Genomic DNA, 20,488 nt, shown 5'->3' on the forward strand with positions numbered 1-20,488 from the left:
GAACAGGAGGCTATGTTTTCCAACGGCCTCATTGAAAAAACGTCAGAAACAAGCGACATTCATTTTAATGTATGGTACTGAATATATTTAAAATATAATTTAATATACAACCAATATACAAAAATTATGAGTGAAATATTTTCCACTATTTTCTGCATTAAGTCTTTGGAATTCATATGTCGTTTACACAATAGCTCTGCAAATTGGGCTTAGGCACAGGTCAAGAGCTCCTTAGCCCCCTGGGGTTAGTACTGCTGTGCAGGACAGGCCAGCCCCTCAGGAGGTCCCTGGGGCAGGAGCTACATCAGTCCCTGAACAAAGGAGGAGAGAGGACAAGGGGACGGACAGAGTCATTAGGGTCATTGATAGGGTGCAGAGAGGATGAAGTAGAGTGGGGAGAAGAGATGGGAGAAGACAGTTTGGGGTCCAGATGGTCTATACTGCAGGACCCCCTGCTTCCTCCATGGAATACTCTGGAAGAATCCTCTCACCTATGGGGACAGAAATTAGGACACTGTCCCTATTCCCTCCATTCCTGCTGCATCTCCAGGAGCAAAACACTTACTCTCAGTGGGGTCATTTTCATTCACTGGAACCAGCAGCCCCCTCCTCTGAGGCCCTTCAGCTTCTGCCCGTTCCTGTAACACACAGTGTGGAACATCCTGGTCAGAGCCAGGAGTCCTGCAGTCCAGTACTGAGCCAGACCACCAGCCAGCCCTGAGACCTGCAGCACGTCACTTCCAGAACATTGTTCTGAAAGTTCCGGCAACAAGACAGGAAACAAAGAGGCAAGACTCTCAGAAGGAGGCCAATATAGCAGTCAATACTTTAGATTAGGAGTGTATATTTTTATTTTTTAATTTTTATTTATTTTTTATTTTTTTATTTATTTTTTTTTTTTGAGGCGGAGTCTCGCTCTGTCGCCCGGACTGGAGTGCAGTGGCCAGATTTCAGCTCACTGCAAGCTCCGCCTCCCGGGTTTCCGCCATTCTCCTGCCTCAGCCTCCCGAGTAGCTGGGACTACAGGCGCCCGCCACCTCGCCCGGCTAGTTTTTGTATTTTTAGTAGAGACGGGGTTTCACCGTGTTAGCCAGGATGGTCTCGATCTCCTGACCTCGTGATCCGCCCGTCTCGGCCTCCCAAAGTGCTGGGATTACAGGCTTGAGCCACCGCGCCCGGCCAGGAGTGTATATTTTTAAAACCCCAAGGTTTAAATTGTAATACTTAAAAATGAATACATCCTGATGACTTTTTTTTTTTTTTTTTTTTTTTTGAGACAGAGTCTTACTCTGTCTCCTAGGCTGGAGTGCAATGGTGCGATCTTGGCTCACTGCAACCTCCACCTCTGGGTTCAAGAGATTCTCCTGCCTCAGCCTCCCAAGTAACTGGGATTACAGGTGTGTGCCACCATGCCCAGCTAATTTTTGTATTTTATTTTTGTATTTTTAGTAGAGACAGGGTTTCACCATATTGGCCAGGCTAGTCTCAAGCTCCTGACCTCAAGTGATCCGCCCAGCTCAGTCTCCCAAATTGTTGGGATTGCAGGCGTGAGCCACTGCACCCAGCCCTGATGAATGTTAAAACACATAACAGAGGCTGGGCATGGTGGCTCACACCTGTAATCCCAGCACTCTGGGAGGCTGAGGTGTGAGGATTGCTTGAGCCCAGGAGTTTGAGACCAGCCTGGGCAACACAGTGAGATCCTGTCTCTAAAATAAAATAAAAATAAAATAAAATATAATATAAAATAAAATAAGAGCTGGGTGTGGTGGCACGAAACTGTCGTCCTAGCTACTCAGGAGGCTGAGGCAGGAGGATCACTTGGCCTTAGGAGGTCAAGGCTGCAGTGAGCCATGATTGTACCACTGAACTCCAGCCTGGGTGACAGAGTGAGACCCAGCTCAGAAAAGAAAGAAAAGAAAAGTAGCCGCAGACATAATAAGTTAGAAAATGGACTTACAAGAAGACCCGAAATGCAAAGAAACATCTTTGATGAGGAATAGGAATAATTTTTCTGAAATAAACCCCCAAATCTTGACTGAGTTATAACAAAAGACTTGAAATACTATCTTCTTTGATAATAAAATTGAACGTTGAAAGGATCTCAATCATTCCTAGAACCATTTATTAATTTAAATTAATATTTTTTAACATCCAGTGATTATGTGGCGGCAGGGGGGTGGGTGCTGGAGAAAATCTTGTAATTCTTTTTTTTTTTTTTTTTTTTTTTTTTGAGACGGAGTCTCACTCTGTTGCCCAGGCTGGAGTGCAGTGGCCGGATCTCGGCTTACTGCAAGCTCTGCCTCCCGGGTTTATGCCATTCTCCTGCCTCAGCCTCCCGAGTAGCTGGGACTACAGGTGCCCGCCACCTCGCCCGGCTAGTTTTTTGTATATTTTAGTAGCGATGGGGTTTCACTGTGTTAGCCAGGATGGTCTCGATCTCCTGACCTCGTGATCCACCCGTCTCGGCCTCCCAAAGTGCTGGGATTACAGGCTTGAGCCACCGCGCCCGGCCGAAAATCTTGTAATTCTAAATTTTATCTAATTCTAAATTTTAAGATGTGTAAAAATAATTTTGAAAACATATTTGCTGTCTAAGATATTAAAACATATTAGACAGTTTTGTTTGGTGTTGTACATGATATAATCCTTTTCATGTCAATACCACATATATACATATGCATGTATGTACACAGATGGCATATGCATAAAGAGCTTAGCAAAGAATCTCAAGAAATTATCCACTGTAGTTACCTGAAATAAGAAGGGCCAGAAGCCTGGGGAAAGAGTGAAGAAGACTCTTGATATGATCAAGTTTTTTCATACTCTGGTGGATGTGTGGCTAATGGGTGACCTGCTTTTTAAAAATGATCAGGCCGGCCGGGCGCGGTGGCTCATGCCTGTAATCCCAGCACTTTGGGAGGCTGAGGTGGGCGGATCACAAGGTCAGAAGATCAAGACCATCCTGGCTAACTCTGTGAAACCCCATCTCTACTAAAAATACAAAAAAAAAAATTAGCTGGGCGTGGTGGCAGGCGCCTGTAATCCCAGCTACTCAGGAGGCTGAGGCAGGAGAATGGCGTGAACCCGGGAGGCGGAGCTCACAGTGAACCGAGATTGCGCCACTGCACTCCAGCCTGGGCGACAGAGTGAGACTCTGTCTCAAAAAAAAAACAAAAACGAAAACAACAACAACAAAAAATGATGAGGCCAGGCATGGTGGCTCATGCTTGTAATCCCAGCATTTTGGGAGGCCAAGAAGGGTGAATTGCCCGAGCTCAGGAGTTCGAGACCAGCCTAGGCAACATGACCAAACCCTGTCTCTACAAAAAAATACAAAAGTTAGCTGCACACGGTGGCACATGCCTATAGTCCCAGCTGCTCAGGAAGCTGAGGTGAGAGGATGACTTGAGCCCAGGAGGTAGGGGTTGCAATGAGCCAAGTTCGTACCACTGCACACCAGCCTGGGTGATACAGTAAGATTCTGTCTCAAAAAAAAAAAAAAAAAAAATGTTCAAAGTGATTAATAAGCATGGAGGAAGTATTGGCATTATTCATTTGTTTCCTTTTAAAATCTCTTCTCTTTATTAAGAAGAAAGTGGTATAGATGCAAGGAAGAAACAGAAACAGTCTAGGTGGAAGAGATCACTGCCCACATAAACATTTGATATTTTCAAGGACAAGATCTAGTTTAAAAAAAAAAAAAGAGTGAAGAGGAAGACAGAAAAAAAGTAAACATTTGACATGTAGCAAAGGAGGTGGCAAAAGGGCAAAGGCAGAGGGAAAAGGAAGAATTGGTTGCTAAGTGAGCTTGGAAGAAGGAAACAGCGACTCAGAACAATTCAGGGAGTTCCTCAGCTTATATTGAATCAAAAATTCAATTCTGTTTAGATTATATTGTGGTATGTTAAAAATCAAATCATTAGCCGGGCGAGGTGGCTTACGCCTGTAATCCCAGCACTTTGGGAGGCCGAGGCGGGTGGATCACGAGGTCAGGAGATCGAGACCATCCTGGTTAACACGGTGAAACCCTGTCTCTACTAAAAACACAAAAAATTAGCCGGGCGTGGTGGGCGCCTGTAGTCCCAGCTAATCGGAAGGCTGAGGCAGGAGAATAACATGAACCCAGGAGGCGGAGCTTGCAGTGAGCCGAATTGCGCCACTGCACTGCAGCCTGGGCGACAGAGTGAGACTCCTTCTCAAAAAAAAAAAAAAAAGAAAGAAAGAAAAATCAAATCATTAAAAATAAAACACTGCAAGAAAATGGATAATCTCATCCTATGTTCGAGGGAAGGACTTTCAGTGCTTACGAGCAATGAACAATAAATGTATATACAGATTTCCCACCTACTCAGTATCATATCAAAACTAATGGATTGATATGAACTGATTATGTGCGAGTGTCCAATACAAAGGCCCTCTGTGCATCGACTCGGAATCCTGCTTTTTAGAAGCTGCCATACAAACTTTGAAATATGTTCAATGTAATAACAATTTCAGAGTAAATTTAAAACTCCTGCTGTTATGAGCAGGGGCTCCTTCAGTTCTGTTAGCAGCACACGACGGAGACTGTGCAGCCTTAGTCAGTTACCAATGAACCCTGTGACCCCTACTCTGTGCCTGTGGAGCTCCAGGCTCTGGGGACACAGCAAGGACAGGACAGGGAGTAAGAAGCAGATGTCCCGCAGACTGGCACAGTCACCACCTCAGTGCAGCTGCAGTCCCCTGCAGTCCCCTGCAGTTCCCTGTCTCCTTCAGGATCCATTTCCCCTGGGCCAGGAGAGCTAAGGCACTGCCCTCTTGCACTGTCTATGAAATCCCAGGTAAGCAGCGGGCCGGGAAACAAAATGACCTGTCCCCCACTCACCAGCAGACGCTCTGACTCCCCTGGGGACAAAGTGTTGACATCTGTCTGCTCTGCTGGCTCCTGGATTTCCATTTCCTGTTCAGGGACCTGGGTGGGCTGCAAGATACTCACGTTCTCATTGAGGGCATTGTCCTCAGCCCCAGGCCGTTGTGGGGAACGTGAGCTCTGGAAAAAACATTGGGAAGGCAAGGAGTCGACTTAGGAGTCCACACCTGGGGCTCGCTGCAGGGTCCCCAGTATGCAGCTGGACCCGCCATCCCCACCTCCTCTCAGTGAGGTCACCGCAGGCAGCCCAGTCTCAGCACATCCAGGACCTGCTGCTGGGGCCAGAGCCCCAGTGCTGTGCTCAGGCAGACACCCCATCCCCAGAGTGCAGGCTGTGGGGTGAGGGTGTCACCTGGGCTGCAGCAGGGCTCACCAGCACATGCGGTGCTCAAAACAGCCATGTGTCCCCCACAGTCAGCCCAGAACCCCCAGGCCACTTCAGAGAATCAGGGCAGCCATGAGGACAATGGGGACCCATCCACCCAGGTTCTGCTGTCCCAGGAAGCAGTTCCTGAGCCCCTGAGCCCCCAGCTCCTGGAGAAACCTACTCACACTGTCCATACGCCCAGGGTCCCCGCCACCACCTAAAAGAGAAGGACTCTCCTTAGCAGGAGGGGTGGGGCCCACACAGCACCTCCCTCCCAGAGGACAGTGGGGCACAGGAGTGGGCTGGGGGCAGGGACACTGGACAAGGAGCCCCGGGCCTGGGGACAGGAATGGGGTCTTACAACTCAGAGACACCCTGAGGAAGGGGGATGAGAAGGGGAACTAGAGTAAAAACAAACACGTGGAAAATCTCTGTGTTCTGCTCTGACCAAGGCTGAATAAATCCTGTGACCACTTCTCATCCTGACCCTTGTCACCCAGTTGAGGAGCCAGCTGCCCTCTGCCTGGCTGGGCCTGAAGGTGGGAGGAACTGGCCCTGCCTTCCTGGACTTGGCTGGGAGATGAGGGGACCCCCAGCTCCAGGAGAGGGACTGATGAGATCAGTGTTCTGGGGTGTGCCTGGGATGTGCGGATGGGGGTGACCACAAGGAGGAGGATATAGCCAGGCTGGAGACACTAAGACTTGGGGGAGGGGCAGCCGTTTCTGTCTGTGGGAATAGAGTGGGAGGGGGCAGGGCAGAGAGTGCCCAGTGCCTCCGCCCTCAGCCGGCACCTACCTGAGCAGACGCCTTTCAGGTAAGGAAGGACTTTCTTCCACAGTGAAGTCTTCCAAACAATCACAGCCACAACCATGACGACTGCAACTGTGACCCCTATGATGATGCCTGAGAGGGAACAGGGAGAGGCAGGAGTCCCAGGGCTGGTGGTCACTGTCTTCTCCACAGCTGGGGCTTCCCCAGTGTGCTTTGTACCTGATTCATTGTGGACACACTCGATGTCACTCCAGGGCGTACAATCCTTGACCTTGACCATCCCTCTGGGGCACCTGGGTACACACAGAGAGGGAGAGGGGGGACTCTTGATGGAAAGCTGGCCAGGTGGGATGAAAGAGGAGCCACCCTCCCTCCCCAGTGTCCCTGAGAAGATGTCAGGGGAAGGGCAGGTTCCTCGTGTCTGCAGGGAGTCCCACTATCCTCCCTTGTTGAAGCTGGGGAAGGATCTGAGCATGCGCACTGCAGCCCCCTCGGCCTCCCTGCTCTGGGGTCAGAGCTGCAGCTCCAGGAGCCTTCTGTGCTGGGCACACACTGAGCTTCCCTGGGCTGCAGGGGAGGCTGCGTTAGGAGGAGCCACACTCCAGGGGAAGGTCACAAGCCCCTATGGCCACAAGCTGAGTCCGGTCTTCCAGTCAACCACAAAAGTGAGCTCTTGTCCCCACCTGTCTGCCCATTCCTCCCAATCACAGCAAATACTAGGGGGGCCAGAGACGAGCAAATTACCCTTGGCCCCTAAAACCCAAATAGAGAAAAGACAGGTCTTATTGAGGGATCGGGGCCAGGGGCGAGGCCAGCTGGGTGGGCTCAGGTCCTCATGGGAACTTGAAGGAGCTCCACCCACGGCCTTATTATGCCTTTTGTGGGCTGTGGACACTTTCGTCTTTATGGACCCCTGCCTGCATAAAAAATGTTAAAAATTACATTTTATTGCTGAATTGGTATAAAGACGAATATATCCCTGGCTGCATTCTACTCATTCTTCTCATTTCAAAAGAAATTAAATCATTTCATGGGCCCCTAAAAGTATCATGGGCCCTACGTCATGGCCTTCTGTGGTCAGTGAACAAGTCAGCCTGGCCAAGGGGACTCATGCCGGGGAGGGGTGGGAAGGGGCTGGTGCAGGGGTCGGAGGGGGCGGGGACAGGCGGAGGGATCAGGAGGGGCAGCCGCAGACTCAAGGATGCCCCATGGGGGTGCTCTCAGAGGACAGACAGGGGTACAAGGAGGCTTGGGTCTTCTTGGGGTTCTGTGGAGCTGCTGGGAGCCCCTGGCTGCTGTCTCACCCTGTGCGGCACTTCCGGCAAATCTCGGGGGAATCTTCTTCCCGGAAGGTGCCTTCTTTGCACTGACACACCGTGTTTCTGGTCGTGGTGCAGGAATTCACCTCCACTTCACCTGACGACAGAGCACAAGGTTTTGGGATATGTTTTCCTGATGTGTCCCTTGACCCTTCCTCCCCACCCCAAGACCTTCCTACTCAGCTTAATTCAGTTCGCCAAGGAGTTCTGAGGGCCACTTTCTGCACCAGCACACTCGTGGCTCATACAGGACGCCCACCCTTCAGCTGTCACCAACACTCAGAGTCATACAAAAGGACCACAATTCATTATTTATTACATTAGATTAGGGGAAAGCATTGTTTAGGGAACAAGTATCGTTTAGATCACACGGTCAGTAGCAAGGGAAGTGCAAGGCATCACCTGAGAGACCGCAAGGAGAGGAGCCCTTGGGTGATTTCCCCAAGGCCCGGCCTGCTGGGGAGGAGGGAGAGGCCTGAGAACCGGAATGATGAGTGAGGCCGAGCACTTGCCAAGAGCACAGAGCACGGGGTTGAGAGCCTGGTCCTGAAGCAGACCCGTGCCACCGCTGAGACCCAGCCCTGTGCACTCGGCCAGGCTCATAGCCCCACCCCTTTGCAGCTGACAGTCTAGAAGGTTTCCTTACCATGTAGCATACATTATACAAATAATTTCTGTATTATTATTATTATTATTATTGAGACAGGGCTTTGCTCTGTTGCCTGGGCCGGAGTGCAGTGACACAATCTCGGCTGCCTGCAACCTCCACCTCCTGGGCTCAAGAGAGCCTCCTGCCTCAGCTTCCTAAGTAGCTGGGAATACAGGCACACACCACCATGCCTGGCTAATGTTCATATTTTTGTAGAGACGGGGTTGCTTATGTTGCCCAGGATGGTTTCAAACTCCTAGGTTCAAGCGATACCTCCCAAAGTGTTGAGATTACAGGCATGAGCCGCTGTGCCTGGCCTGTTTTATTTACTAAAAAATTCGAAGACAAAATCGTGGAACAAAGTATGACGAAGACCAAGGTGGACCAGTATCTAGGTCTCCTGATCCCATTTTAGCTACGACTTTTATGTCATCACCCTGCATTCCACCTTTAGGCATGGGGTCCTTATGTTCTGTACCTGAGTCACACTTGGTGCAGCGCAAGCAGAAAAGGAAGTCATTCCAGTGAGTGCTGTAGTCCTGTCCATATTTGCAGGAGATACAATCTCTACTGTCTTCTGAGATATGGTGTCCTGGGAGGGGAGAGAAAAGCTGGTGAATGAAATGTCACAGGATTCCCAGAAGCTGGCAGTGGTGGCTGGGGGACTGCTTTTTCAGGGATGTGTGGAACTCAAACAGGGAAATCTCTATTTAGCTTGGTCAGTTTGTCAATTCTGCATTTATACACCTTAAACCAGCACTGCCAAAAGAAATATAAGCCACACATTTATTTATTTTATTTTATCTTATTTTTTACTTTTGAGACGTAGTCTTATTCTGTCGCCCAGGCTGGAGTGCAGTGGCACGATCTTGGCTCACTGCAACCTCCGCCTCCAGGGTTCAAGCGATTCTCCTGCCTCAGCCTCCTCAGTAGCTAGGACTACAGGCACGCACCACCACACCTGGCTAATTTTTGTATTTTTTTAGTAGAGACAGGGTTTCACCATATTGGCCAGGCTAGTCTCGATCTCCTGACCTTGTGATCCACCTGCCTCGGCCTCCCAAAGTACTGGGATTACAGGCGTGAGCCACTGCGCCCGGCCTATTTATTTATTTATTTAGACAGGGTCTTGCTCTATAGCCCAAGCTGGAGTGCAGTGGTGTGATCTCAGCTCACTGCACCCTCGACCTCCCAGACGCCCCCTCTCGCCCACCCACAAATAGCTGGGACTACAGGTGCACACCACCACACCGGGTTAATTTTTTGTGTACTTTTTTTTTGTAGAGACGAGATTTCACCATGTTGCCTAGGCTGGTCTCAAACTCCTGGGCTCAAGCGATTCACTCTCCTTGGACTCCCAAGGTGCTGGGAATACAGGTGTAAGCCACGTGACCAGCCCACATATGAAATTTAAATTCACACTCAGCACATTAAAAAAAGTGAGAACGGGTAAAATTAATTTTAATAATGCATTTTAATTTAATGTACCCCAGATAATATCACTTAAATATGTAATCCATGTAAAATGCTGAGATATTTTACAGCATTTTTTCATAGTATGTCTTCAAATCCTGCATATATTTCAACTCAAGGCACATCTCAATTTGCAGTAGCATATTTATTTCTTTTTTATTTTTGAGATGGAGTCTTGCTCTGTTGCCCAGGCTAGAGTACAGTGATCTCAGCTCACTGCAACCTCCACCTCCTGGGTTCAAGCGATTCTCCTGCCTCAGCCTCCCTAGTAACTGGGATTACAGGCACCCGCCACCGCACCTGGCTAATTTTTGTATTTTTAGTAGAGACGGGGTTTCACCATCTTGGCCAGGTTGGTCTTGAACTCCTGACCTCGTGATCCGCCCGCCTCTCATATTTCAAGTGATTGGCAATCACACGGGCCTAGAGACTACTATATTAGACAGTGCCATTTAGACCTTTAAAATGCACAGAATAATGTCCTAATACCTGTTCTGAATGAGCCCCTAGCCAGGGGAAGATACACCAGGAGCAGAAGTCATAGAACAATGGGAAGAGCCTTCAAAATTTAAGCTCACACCATCAGCCATGGGAAGAAAATGGGAGGAATCTCTACAGAGCCAAAGAATGATTCGAAGAGGGACTAAAGCTGCCCTGGCAGGAAGATGTGTTTCACAATTGGAAAGTGTGAGTCCCGCCAACTCTGCTTTTCTTTGACCAGATTGTTTTTGGTCAGTAAGTCCTTTTTAATTCCATACGACTTTGAATATAAGTTCTTCCATTTTTAAAATAACACCACTGAGATTTTGATAGGGATTGCATTGAATCTGTATATTGCTTTGGGTAATTTAACACCATTTTGATCTATGAACATGGAATATCTTCCTGTGTATTTTGGTTTTCTTTAATTTCTTACAGCAATGTTTGATAGTTTTCAGTGTAAAAGTTTCACAGTAGCAAAGAACAATCCAAAAAGGAAATTAAGAAAACACTTTCATTGACAATGACACAAAAACAAATAAAACATTTAGGAATAATATTTAATAACGAGGTGCAAGACTTTTGAAAAATATTTGTCTACATATCCAAGAAGCTCAATGATCTCCAAGCAGGATAAGTTAAAAGAGAACTACACTGAGACACATTATAGTCAAATGGACAAAAGCCCAACACAAACAGAAAATCCTGAAAGCAGCAAGTAGCCCACTCAGTATGTACAAGGGAACCCCAATAAGGTTATTAGCTAATTTCTCACCAGGAACCATAGAGGCCAGAAGGGAGTGGGTAACATATTTAAAGTGCCAAAAACCAAAAACACACACAAAATCCTGCAACCAAGAATTTGATATCCAGCAATACTATCATTCAAGAATGAATAAGAAATTAAGACATTCTTAGATAAGTGAAAGGTAATGGAGCACATTACTAGTAGATCTGCCCTGTGAAATGCTAAAAGGAGTCCCTTAGGAGGTAATGTAATGACGTTAGGTAATAGCTCAAAGGCATATGAAGAGATAAAGAATACTGGAAAAGGTAATGATATAGGTAAATATAAATGTTGGTACACAGCTACTCAGGCTGCTATAATAAAATACCATAGACCAAGTGGCTTAAACAATAGACATTTACTTCTCATAGTTCTAGAGATGGCCACCATCTTGCTGTGCATTCACGTAATCTCTTCCTTGTGCACACGAGAAGAGAGAGAGTGCTCAAGTTGTCTGATGTCTTTTCTTAAAAAGGCACTAATCCCATTATGAGGGCCTCACCCTCATGACCTCATCTAAACCCAATTACTTCCAAAAGGCACCATCTCCAAATACCATCACACTGGATAGTAAGGCTTCAACATATGATTTTGGGAGACACAATTCAGTCTGTAGCACAGTATTGTGGTACATTTGGCTTGTAAATCCTCTTGTTTACTGATATGATTTAAAGAGCAAATGCAGAAAACAATAATTACAAATTGATGTTAATAGGCACACAATGTACAAGGATGTGATCTATGACAACAACCAGATGGAGGAGGAAAAATGGAGAAGTACAGGAGCGCAGTATTTGCATACCATTGAAATTATGTTGGCATTACTAAAACTAAGCTCAAGTCCATCTCAGAAAGGGGCCGGTGGGTCCCCAAACCCATCCTGTCTGATTTCCCCATTTTAGTATGCATAATTGGAATAGACACACACAGCAGCTGGCACAATCCCTACCTTCATTCCCTGACATGTGAAGTGAAGACTATTATGGTGGAAAAGACCAGGTGGAAGCCACCAGATTTGCATTTACTTAAAAAAAAAAAAAAAACCAGTACATCAAAAGCAATACCAGATGGGCATGGTGGCTCATGTCTGTAATTCCAGCACACTGGGAGGTCAAGGCAGGAGGATTGCTTGAGGCCAGGGGTTTAAGACCAGCCTGGGCAATGTAGTGAGACTCCATCTGTACACACACATACAAAATTATCCAGGTATGATGGTACATGCCTGTAGTCTTAGCTGCTCAAGAAGCTGAGGCAGGAGGATTGCTTGAGCCCAGGAGTTCAAGCTGCAGTGGGCGCTGATTATGCCACTGCACTCCAGCCTGGGTGACAGAGTGATACCCCACCTGTAAAGCACAAAAAATCAAAAGCAATGCCACACTCCTGGAGGGATTGCAGAGATCATTACCACCATCCAGGATGCATCTGTGGTGATTCCCACCACATGCCCATTGAACTTGCCTATTTGACTTGTGCCAAAGACAGTTGGGTCTTGGTGAATGACAGTGGATTATCACAAGCTTAACCAAGTCGTGATTCCAGTTGTAACTGCTGTACCAGATGTGGTTTCATTGTTTGAGCAAATCACCACATCCCTGTCACCCTGGTACCTGGTATGCAGGTAATGAACTGGCAAATGCTTTGTTGTTTATACCTGTCAATAAGGACTCCCAGAGAAGCAGTTTGCTTTCAGTTGGCAAGGCCAGCAATATACCTTCACTATCCTATCTCCGGGATGCATCAACTTGCAGCCCTATGTCATAATTTAGTTTGCAGTGCTTTTTTCTTTTTTCTTTTTTTGACAGAGTCTTGCTCTGTCGCTCAGGCTAGAGTACAGTGGCATGATCTCAGCTCACTGCAACTTCCACCTCCTGGGTTCAAGCGATTCTCATGCCTTAGCCTCCCAAGTAGCTGGGATTATCCACGTGCACCACCACATCCAGCTAATTTTTGTATTTTTAGTAGAGATGAGGTTTCACCATGTTGGCCAGGCTGGTCTAGAACTCCTGGCCTCAAGTGACCCATCTACCTTGGCCTCCCAAAGTGCTGGGATTACAGGCATGAGCCACCATATCTGGCCTGCAGGGATATTGATGGTCTTTCCCTTCCACAAGACATCACACAAGATGATCCATTACATTGATGACATTATACTGATTGAACCTCATGAGCAAGAAGTAGCAATTACTCTTGACTTACTGGTAACACATTTGCATGTCAGGGGATGGGAAATAAATCTGTTAAAATTTTAAGGGCCTTCTACCTCAGTAGAAGGACAACAACTAGGAAGCAAATTCCTAGTTGTTGAATGGTGTGGGGCATAAAATATTCCTTCTCGGCCAGGCGCGGTGGCTCATGCCTATAATCCCAACACTTTGGGAGGCTGAGGCAGGCAGATCACGAGGTCAGGCGATCGAGACCATCCTGGCGAACACGGTGAAACCCCGTCTCTACTAAAAATACAAAAAATTAGCCGGGCCAGGTGGCAGGCGCCTGTAGTCCCAGCTACTAGGGAGGCTGAGGCAGGAGAATGGCATGAACCCAGGAGGCGGAGCTTGCGGTAAGCCGAGATCACACCACTGCACTCCAGCCTGGGCGACACAGCAAGACTCCACCTCAAAAAAAACAAACAAAAAAAAAAAACAAAAAAACATATTCCTTCTCTTCTAAGACAGTCTAAGATAAAAGATAAATTGTTGTATCTGCCACCCCCCACCCCCAACAACCAAGAAAATGACACAATGCCTAGTGTGCTTATTTTGATTTTGGTGGTAACATAATCCTCATTTGGGTGTATTGCTCTGGCCTATTTATCAAGTGACCTGAAAATGTGCTAGTTTTGAGTGGTGCTCAGAACAAGAGAAGGCTCTGCAACAGGTCCAGGCTGCCGTAGACATTTTTCTGTCACTTGGGCCATACGACCCAGCAGACCCAATGGTGCTTGAAGTATTGGTGGCAGACAGCAATACTGTTTTGAACCTTTGGTAGCCCACTCTAGGTCAACCACAGCACAGGCCCTTAGGTTTTGGAGCAAAGACTTGCCATCCTCTGCAAATAACTACTCTCCTTTTGAGAAACAGCTCTTGGCTTGCTTCTGGGCCTTAGGGCAGACTGAATGTTAAGCATAGGCCACCAAATTACTCTACGACCTGACTGCTCATCATGAACTGAGTGTTATTTTGCCTACCAAGCCATAAGTTTGGGCACATACAGCCTGAAATTTCCATTTCCATTTTCAAATATAATTAGTATATATACAAAATTGGGCTTAAGCAGGCCCTGAAGGCACAAGAAAGTTACATGAAGAAGTGGCCCAAGTGCCCGTGATCCCCACTCCTGTGATATTACTTTCTTTTGCCCGACCTGCACTTATGGCCTCATGAGAAATTCGCTATGGTCAGTTGCCAGAAGAAGGTTTACAGATGGTTCTGCACCACATACAGGTAATACTTAGGGTGGATATTTGCAGCATCACATCCACTGTTTGGGACATCCCTGAAGGACAGTGGTGAAAGGAAATCCTCTAGATGGGGTGCAGTGGCTCACGCCTGTAATCCCAGCACTTTGGGAGGCCAAGGTGGGCTGATGACCTGAGGTCAGGAGTTAGAGACCAGCCTAACCAACATGGTGAAACCCTGTCTCTACTAAAAATACAAAATTAGCCAAGCATGGTGGCATATGCCCGTAATCCCAGCTACTTGGGAAGATGAGGCAGGGAAATCACTTGACTCCAGGAGGCAGAGGTTGCAGTGAGCCAAGACCACGCCATTGCACTCTAGCCTGGGCAACAAGAGCGAAACTACATCTGAAAAAAAAAAAAAAAGAGAGAGATCACTCCACTGGGCAGAACTCTGAGCAGTGCACCTGGTTGTTCATTTTGCTCAGAGGGAAGAATGGCTAGACATGCAGTTATATACTGATTCATGAGCTCTGGTCAATGATTTGGCTGGACAGTCAGAGACTCAGAAGGAAAACTGATAACAAGGAAGTCTGGGGAAGAGGTGTGTGGATAGACCTCTCTGAATGGATAAAAAAGTGATCTTAGCCGGGAAGGATTTTAATAATCAGGTGGATAGGATGACCTGTTCTGTGGATACCAGTCAGCCTCTTTCCCAGCCACCCCGTTATCACTCAATGGGCTCATGAACAAAGTGTGCGTGGTGGCAGGGATGGAGATTACGTATGGGCTTAACAATACAGACTTCCCTCACCAAGGCCAACCTGGCTGCAGCTGCTACTGAGCGCCCAATCTACAGGCAGGAGAGGCCAACACTGAGTCTCTGAGATAGCACCATTCAGAGGGTCAATCTGCCAGCTACCTGGTGGCAGGTTGATTATTACACTGAACCATTTCTATCATGGAGAGGGCAGCATTTTTACTGGAAGAGAAGCTTATTTTGCACATAGACTTGCCTTCCCTGAACGCAATGCTTCTGTCAAAACTATCCTCTGTGGACTCACAGAATGCCTTATCCACAGTCATGGTATTCACACAGCATTGCTTCTGACTGAGAGACTCACTTGATGGCACATGCATTGCCCACTGTAACGGGCCTGTGCTCATAGAATGACTGGTCTTACCATGTTCCCCACCATCTCAAAGCTGCTGGCTTGATAAGATGGTGGGATATGGCCTTTTGAAGACTCACTTATAATGTCAACTGGATAGCAGTACCTTGAAGGGCTGCAACAAGGTTCTCCAGGAGGCTGTCTATGCTCCGAATTATCCTCCAATACAGGGGGTTGGTTCTTCCATTGCTAGGATTCATGTGTCCAGGAATCTAGGGGCGGAAGTAGGAGTGGCCCCATTCCACATTACCCTTCTTGGCCCGTTAACAAATTTTTTGCTGCCTGGTTCCTCGACTTTATGCTTTGCTAGAACTCTGAATTTCAGAGGGAGGAATGATTCCATGAGGAGACACTACAATGATTCCATGTAACTTGAAGTTAAGACTGCCACTTGGCCACTTTGGGTTCCTCATGCCTCTGAATCAACAGGCAAAAAACAGTTACACAAACCCTCCTGGCTGGATTGACTGATTCTGACCACAAAGGGGAAATCAAAGGGGGAAATTAGACTGTTATTCCACAGTGGATGTAAGGAAGAGGATGTCTAGAATGCAGGAGACTCCTTAGGGCATCTCTTAGTATTAGCATGCCCTGTGATTAAAGTCAATGGAAAACTATCACAACCCAATTAAGGCAAGACCACTAATAGCTCGGAGGCTTCAGGAATGAAGGTTGGTTCACTCTACCAGGCATAGAGCCATGACCAGCTGAGGTACTTAGTGAGGGCACAGGGAATACAGAATGCACAGCAAAAGAAGCTTCTTATAAATACCAGCTACAACGACACGACCAGCTATGGAAACAAGGACTGTAATCATTATAAGTATTTCTTCCTTATTGTGTTATATGTGTGTACTTATGTGTAAATATATGGTAAGCAAATATCTCTGTTTTCTTCCTTCTCTTATCCCCTTGTTACGTGACATAAGATATTTTGAATTTATGTCATAGTATTTAAGTATTGTTTACTCTATAGTATTTATGTTCCAGGGTATCAAGGAGAGGAGTAAACACCACTCAAGGACTTTGCATCCTTTTCTGGAGAAAGGGTTAGTGCATTTTCAGTTGTATACAGGATAGCTGTATTATGTTAGGTGGAAATACAATCTTATTATTTCCGTTACTTGGAAATTAAGTATGGTTTAAAAGAATTTCAAATCTTTAAAAATTCTGTATTAGTCAGGGCTCTCTAGAGCAGGGGTCTCCAACATTTTTGCCACCAGGGACTGGTTTCCTGAAAGACAATTTTTCCACGGACTGGAGTTAGGGGAATGGGGATGGTTTCAGGATGATTCAAGCATGTTACATTATTGTGCAGTTTATTTCTATTACTATTACATTGTAACATATAATGAAATAATTATACAACTCGCCATAATGTAGAATCAGTGGGAGCCCTGAGTTTGTTTTCCTGGAACTAGACGGTCCCATCTGGGGGTGATGGGAGACAGTGACAGATCATCAGGCATTAGATTCTCATAAGTAGTGTGCAACCTAGATCTCTCGAATGCGGAGTTCACAATAGGGTTCGCGCGCCTATGACATCTAATGCTGCCGCTGATTTGACGGCATGCAGAGCTCGGGCGGTAATCCTCACTCATCTATACAGTTCACCTCCTGCTGTGTGGCCTGGTTCCTAATAGGCCACGGACCAGTACTGGTCCATGACCTGGGGGTCGGGGCCCCTGCTCTAGAGAGACAGAGATTTATCCTAAGGAATTGGTTCATGTAACTGTGGAGGCTGGTAATTTCAAAAGGTACAGGATAGGCCAGCAGAGAAGACTCACAGCTCAGGTCTGAAGGCTGCCTGCTGGCAGAACACCTTCTTTCTTGGTGGAGGTCACTCTTTTTTTCTATTGAGGCTTTCAACTGATTAGACGGGAACTGGCAACATTATGGGGGTAATCTGCTTGACTCAAAGTCCACTGATTTAAACGTTAATCCCATCTAAAAACAACAACAACAAAAAACACCTTCACAGAAACATCTAGGATAATATTTGGCCAAGTATCTGGGTAACCAAGTTGACATGTAAAATCAACCATCACAAGTCAGCCTTGCTCCATACATATACATGTCCTTAAGATCGACGTCAGTGGTCACACAGTGTGCAAGGATGTGATCTATGACAGCAACAACAGGAAGCTGGAGAGATGGAGCTGTACAGGAGCACAGTATTTGGATTGCAATGAAATTATGCCGGGATTATAAAACTACCTTTTCAGATACTTAAGAAGGTAATTGTAATCTTCAAGAAACCAGTAAGAAAATAAATTTTTGGCTGGGTGCATGGTTCACGCTTGTAATCCCAACACTTTGGGAGGCCAAGGCAGGTGGATCACTTGAGGTCAGGAGTTTGAGACAGCCTGGCCAACATGGTGAAACCCCGTCTCTACTAAAAATACAAAAATTATCAAGGCGTGGTGTCTACTCCTTGTCTCAGGAGGCTGAGGCAGGAAAAACGCTTAAACCCAGCAGCCATAGGCTGCAGTGAGCCGAGATCGCAACACTGCACTCCAGCCTGAGTGACAGAGCAGACCCTCTCTCTCTGTATATATATAATATATATATAAAAGATATATATGTTTAAGACAAATATATACATACATATCTTTAAGATATATATATTAAAATAAGTATATATTTAATATATATTTATTAAAGATATACATATACAAAATATATGTTTAAGAAAAAAGAAAATACATTTTAAAATATGCAGAAAAGAAAAGAAGTAAGTGAAAAATGGTACATGCCAAGAAATAAACTAAAGTTTTTTTAAAAGGTGGTAAGGGAGGAAAAAATATATATAAGACATAAAGAAAACAAATAGTTGGCCGGGCGCGGTGGCTCAAGCCTGTAATCCCAGCACTTTGGGAGGCCGAGACGGGCGGATCACGAGGTCAGGAGATCGAGACCATCCTGGCTAACACGGTGAAACCCCGTATCTACTAAAAATACAAAAAACTAGCTGGGCGAGGTGGCGGGCGCCTGTAGTCCCAGCTGCTCGGGAGGCTGAGGCAGGAGAATGGCGTGAACCCGGGAGGCGGAGCTTGCAGTGAGCTGAGATCCGGCCACTGCACTCCAGTCCGGGCGACAGAGCGAGACACTGCCTCAAAAAAAAAAAAAAAAAAAAAAAAAAAAGAAAACAAATAGTTGAAGAGCAGAAACAAATCCTTTCTTGTCAATAACTATGTTAACTGAAAATAGTTTAAACTCTGCAATTAAAAGGCAGAGATTGGCAGAGTGAGTAAAACAAAAGCAAAAAATAGACCATAATCATCTATATGCTACCCACAAGAGTCCTGAATTATTTTTATTAATATTGAAAGACATTCTAAAAAACCCAAATTACACAAATCTTACTTAATAATGTACCATAATGATACATTATTATCATACATAATGTAAGTATCATACATAATGATAGTGATTCATGTCACTGATAAAAATGTGATTATTTAATAATAGTGTTGGGGCAACTAAAAAGGTGGCTGGAAAATAATAAAGTGTCTTCCTTACTTGCCTCTTACAACAAAATAAAGTCCAGGTGGCTCAATGACTTAATTATAAAATAGAAAACCACAAAATGACTGCAAATATATATGAAAAAAATTTTTTTTTTTGAGACAGGGTCTTACTCTGTCATGCAAGCTGAAGTGCAATGGTGCGATCTCAGCTCACTGCAACCTCTGCTTCCTGGGTTCAAGCAATTCTCCTGCCTCAGCCTACCAAGTAGCTGGGACTACAGGCACGCCACTACACCCAGCTAATGTTTGTATTTTTAGTAGAAACAGGGTTTCGCCTTGTTGGTCAGGCTGGTGTCGAACTCCTGGCCTCAAGTATTCTTGAACTCCTTGCCCACCTTGGTCTCTCAAAGTGCTGGGATTACAGGTGTGAGTCACCACGCCTGGCATTATATGGGAATTTTTGTTAGAAGTTTGGACCCGGCGCAGTGGCTCACGCCTGTAATCCCAACACTTTGGAAGGCCGAGGTGAGGGGATCGCTTGAGCCCAAGCGGTTAAGGCTACAGTGAACTATGATCCTGCCACCGCACTCCAGCCTGGTCAACAGAGTGAAATCCTATCTCAATCAATCAATCAATCAATCAATGCATAATTTCCCTAATCTGTAAGAATTCATGTGACTCAATGATTAAAACAAACAAACAAAAAAAACCTAAACTCTTACAAGGAGTGAAGAAAACCTAGCAGAACCCGTGTACAAATGGTGTCTGTGTCACGAACAGATTCTTGACCTCATTCACAGGAAGAGAAATGCACATTTTGAGGAGTTTCCACGTCTCAGTCCTCGATGCTTGCTATGGCCTGCTCCCTGTGGTTGGAAGAGCCATCTCCCCTCTAGGATGGAAGTTCTCCAACTGCTCCTGCTCAGCCCATTGCAGTCCTGTCTCCCTGGTCTATCGTCTCCAACTGCAAATCCTAATGGGCTCAGTTGTGTCCCTCCTTCTCAGTATTTACAGCTTCTTCCAGGTGGACACCCTCAAGACAGAGGCTTCAAGCATCACCTATGTGCTACGGTCCCCAAATGTGCACTGCTAGCCCTGCCACACACTGTCCCCTCAGAGGCCAAGTTACCCTGAGCAGTTGAGTTTGTTGCCTTGATTGTCCTCATTCCCCACATGTCATCCATCCACACCCCAAATACTTCTTGAATTCTTCCTATTCCTGTCCTGCTCCCTGGTCTTGACTCTGGACCACAGCGATAGGAGCATTTACAGATGAGTTTGTGTCTGCTTCACACTGGGTTCTTCCTTCTCCATGCTCTGCTCCTGACAAGCCCACGCATGCAATGTGAGAGTTTGCCCTCAGGCAAGCCTTTCCTTTGGCCCTTAGTCATGGAAAAGAAATGCAAATTTGTAAATGGATTTAACAAGCCACTTCTTGCCATACTTGCCAGCCCTGGAAACCTTCATGCAGCAATCGATTCTTACCTCATACATGCAGGGGAAAGAGGGAAAGAAGTGCGAGGTGAACCAAGCATACTTCAGGCCAGGGTCCTGCTGCATCTCTCGGGGCTCAAATGACCTTACAGGGCACCACGTAACATCCCAGGGGAGCACCTCACACTCAAGGCCCTCCACCTGCTTCCTGTCTTGCTCTGCTTCAATCCAGGAGTGGGCACTTAGGATGCACATCCAA

General features: G+C 46.3%; 1 protein-coding gene across 2 annotated transcripts in view; it reads right to left on the reverse strand.

The window, feature by feature from the left end:
• Nucleotides 1–20,488, reverse strand: part of TNFRSF10B (TNF receptor superfamily member 10b) — a 51,482-nt gene that overhangs the window by 3,499 nt on the left and 27,495 nt on the right. The window contains exons 3-9 of one of the 2 annotated variants that reach the window (XM_033228683.1): nucleotides 8,498–8,611; nucleotides 7,356–7,467; nucleotides 6,271–6,344; nucleotides 6,076–6,183; nucleotides 5,465–5,496; nucleotides 4,868–5,032; nucleotides 566–638 (exon numbers count right to left, since the gene is read on the reverse strand). In XM_033228683.1, the coding sequence (XP_033084574.1) occupies nucleotides 566–638; nucleotides 4,868–5,032; nucleotides 5,465–5,496; nucleotides 6,076–6,183; nucleotides 6,271–6,344; nucleotides 7,356–7,467; nucleotides 8,498–8,611 (678 nt within the window). Of the gene's footprint in view, nucleotides 1–565; nucleotides 639–4,867; nucleotides 5,033–5,464; nucleotides 5,497–6,075; nucleotides 6,345–7,355; nucleotides 7,468–8,497; nucleotides 8,612–20,488 lie in introns of both variants that reach the window. The other variant, XM_033228674.1, reaches the window with a different exon arrangement.

Source organism: Trachypithecus francoisi, unplaced genomic scaffold, assembly GCF_009764315.1.
Source record: "Trachypithecus francoisi isolate TF-2019V2 unplaced genomic scaffold, Tfra_2.0 Contig01440, whole genome shotgun sequence".
Classification (NCBI taxonomy): domain Eukaryota; kingdom Metazoa; phylum Chordata; class Mammalia; order Primates; family Cercopithecidae; genus Trachypithecus; species Trachypithecus francoisi.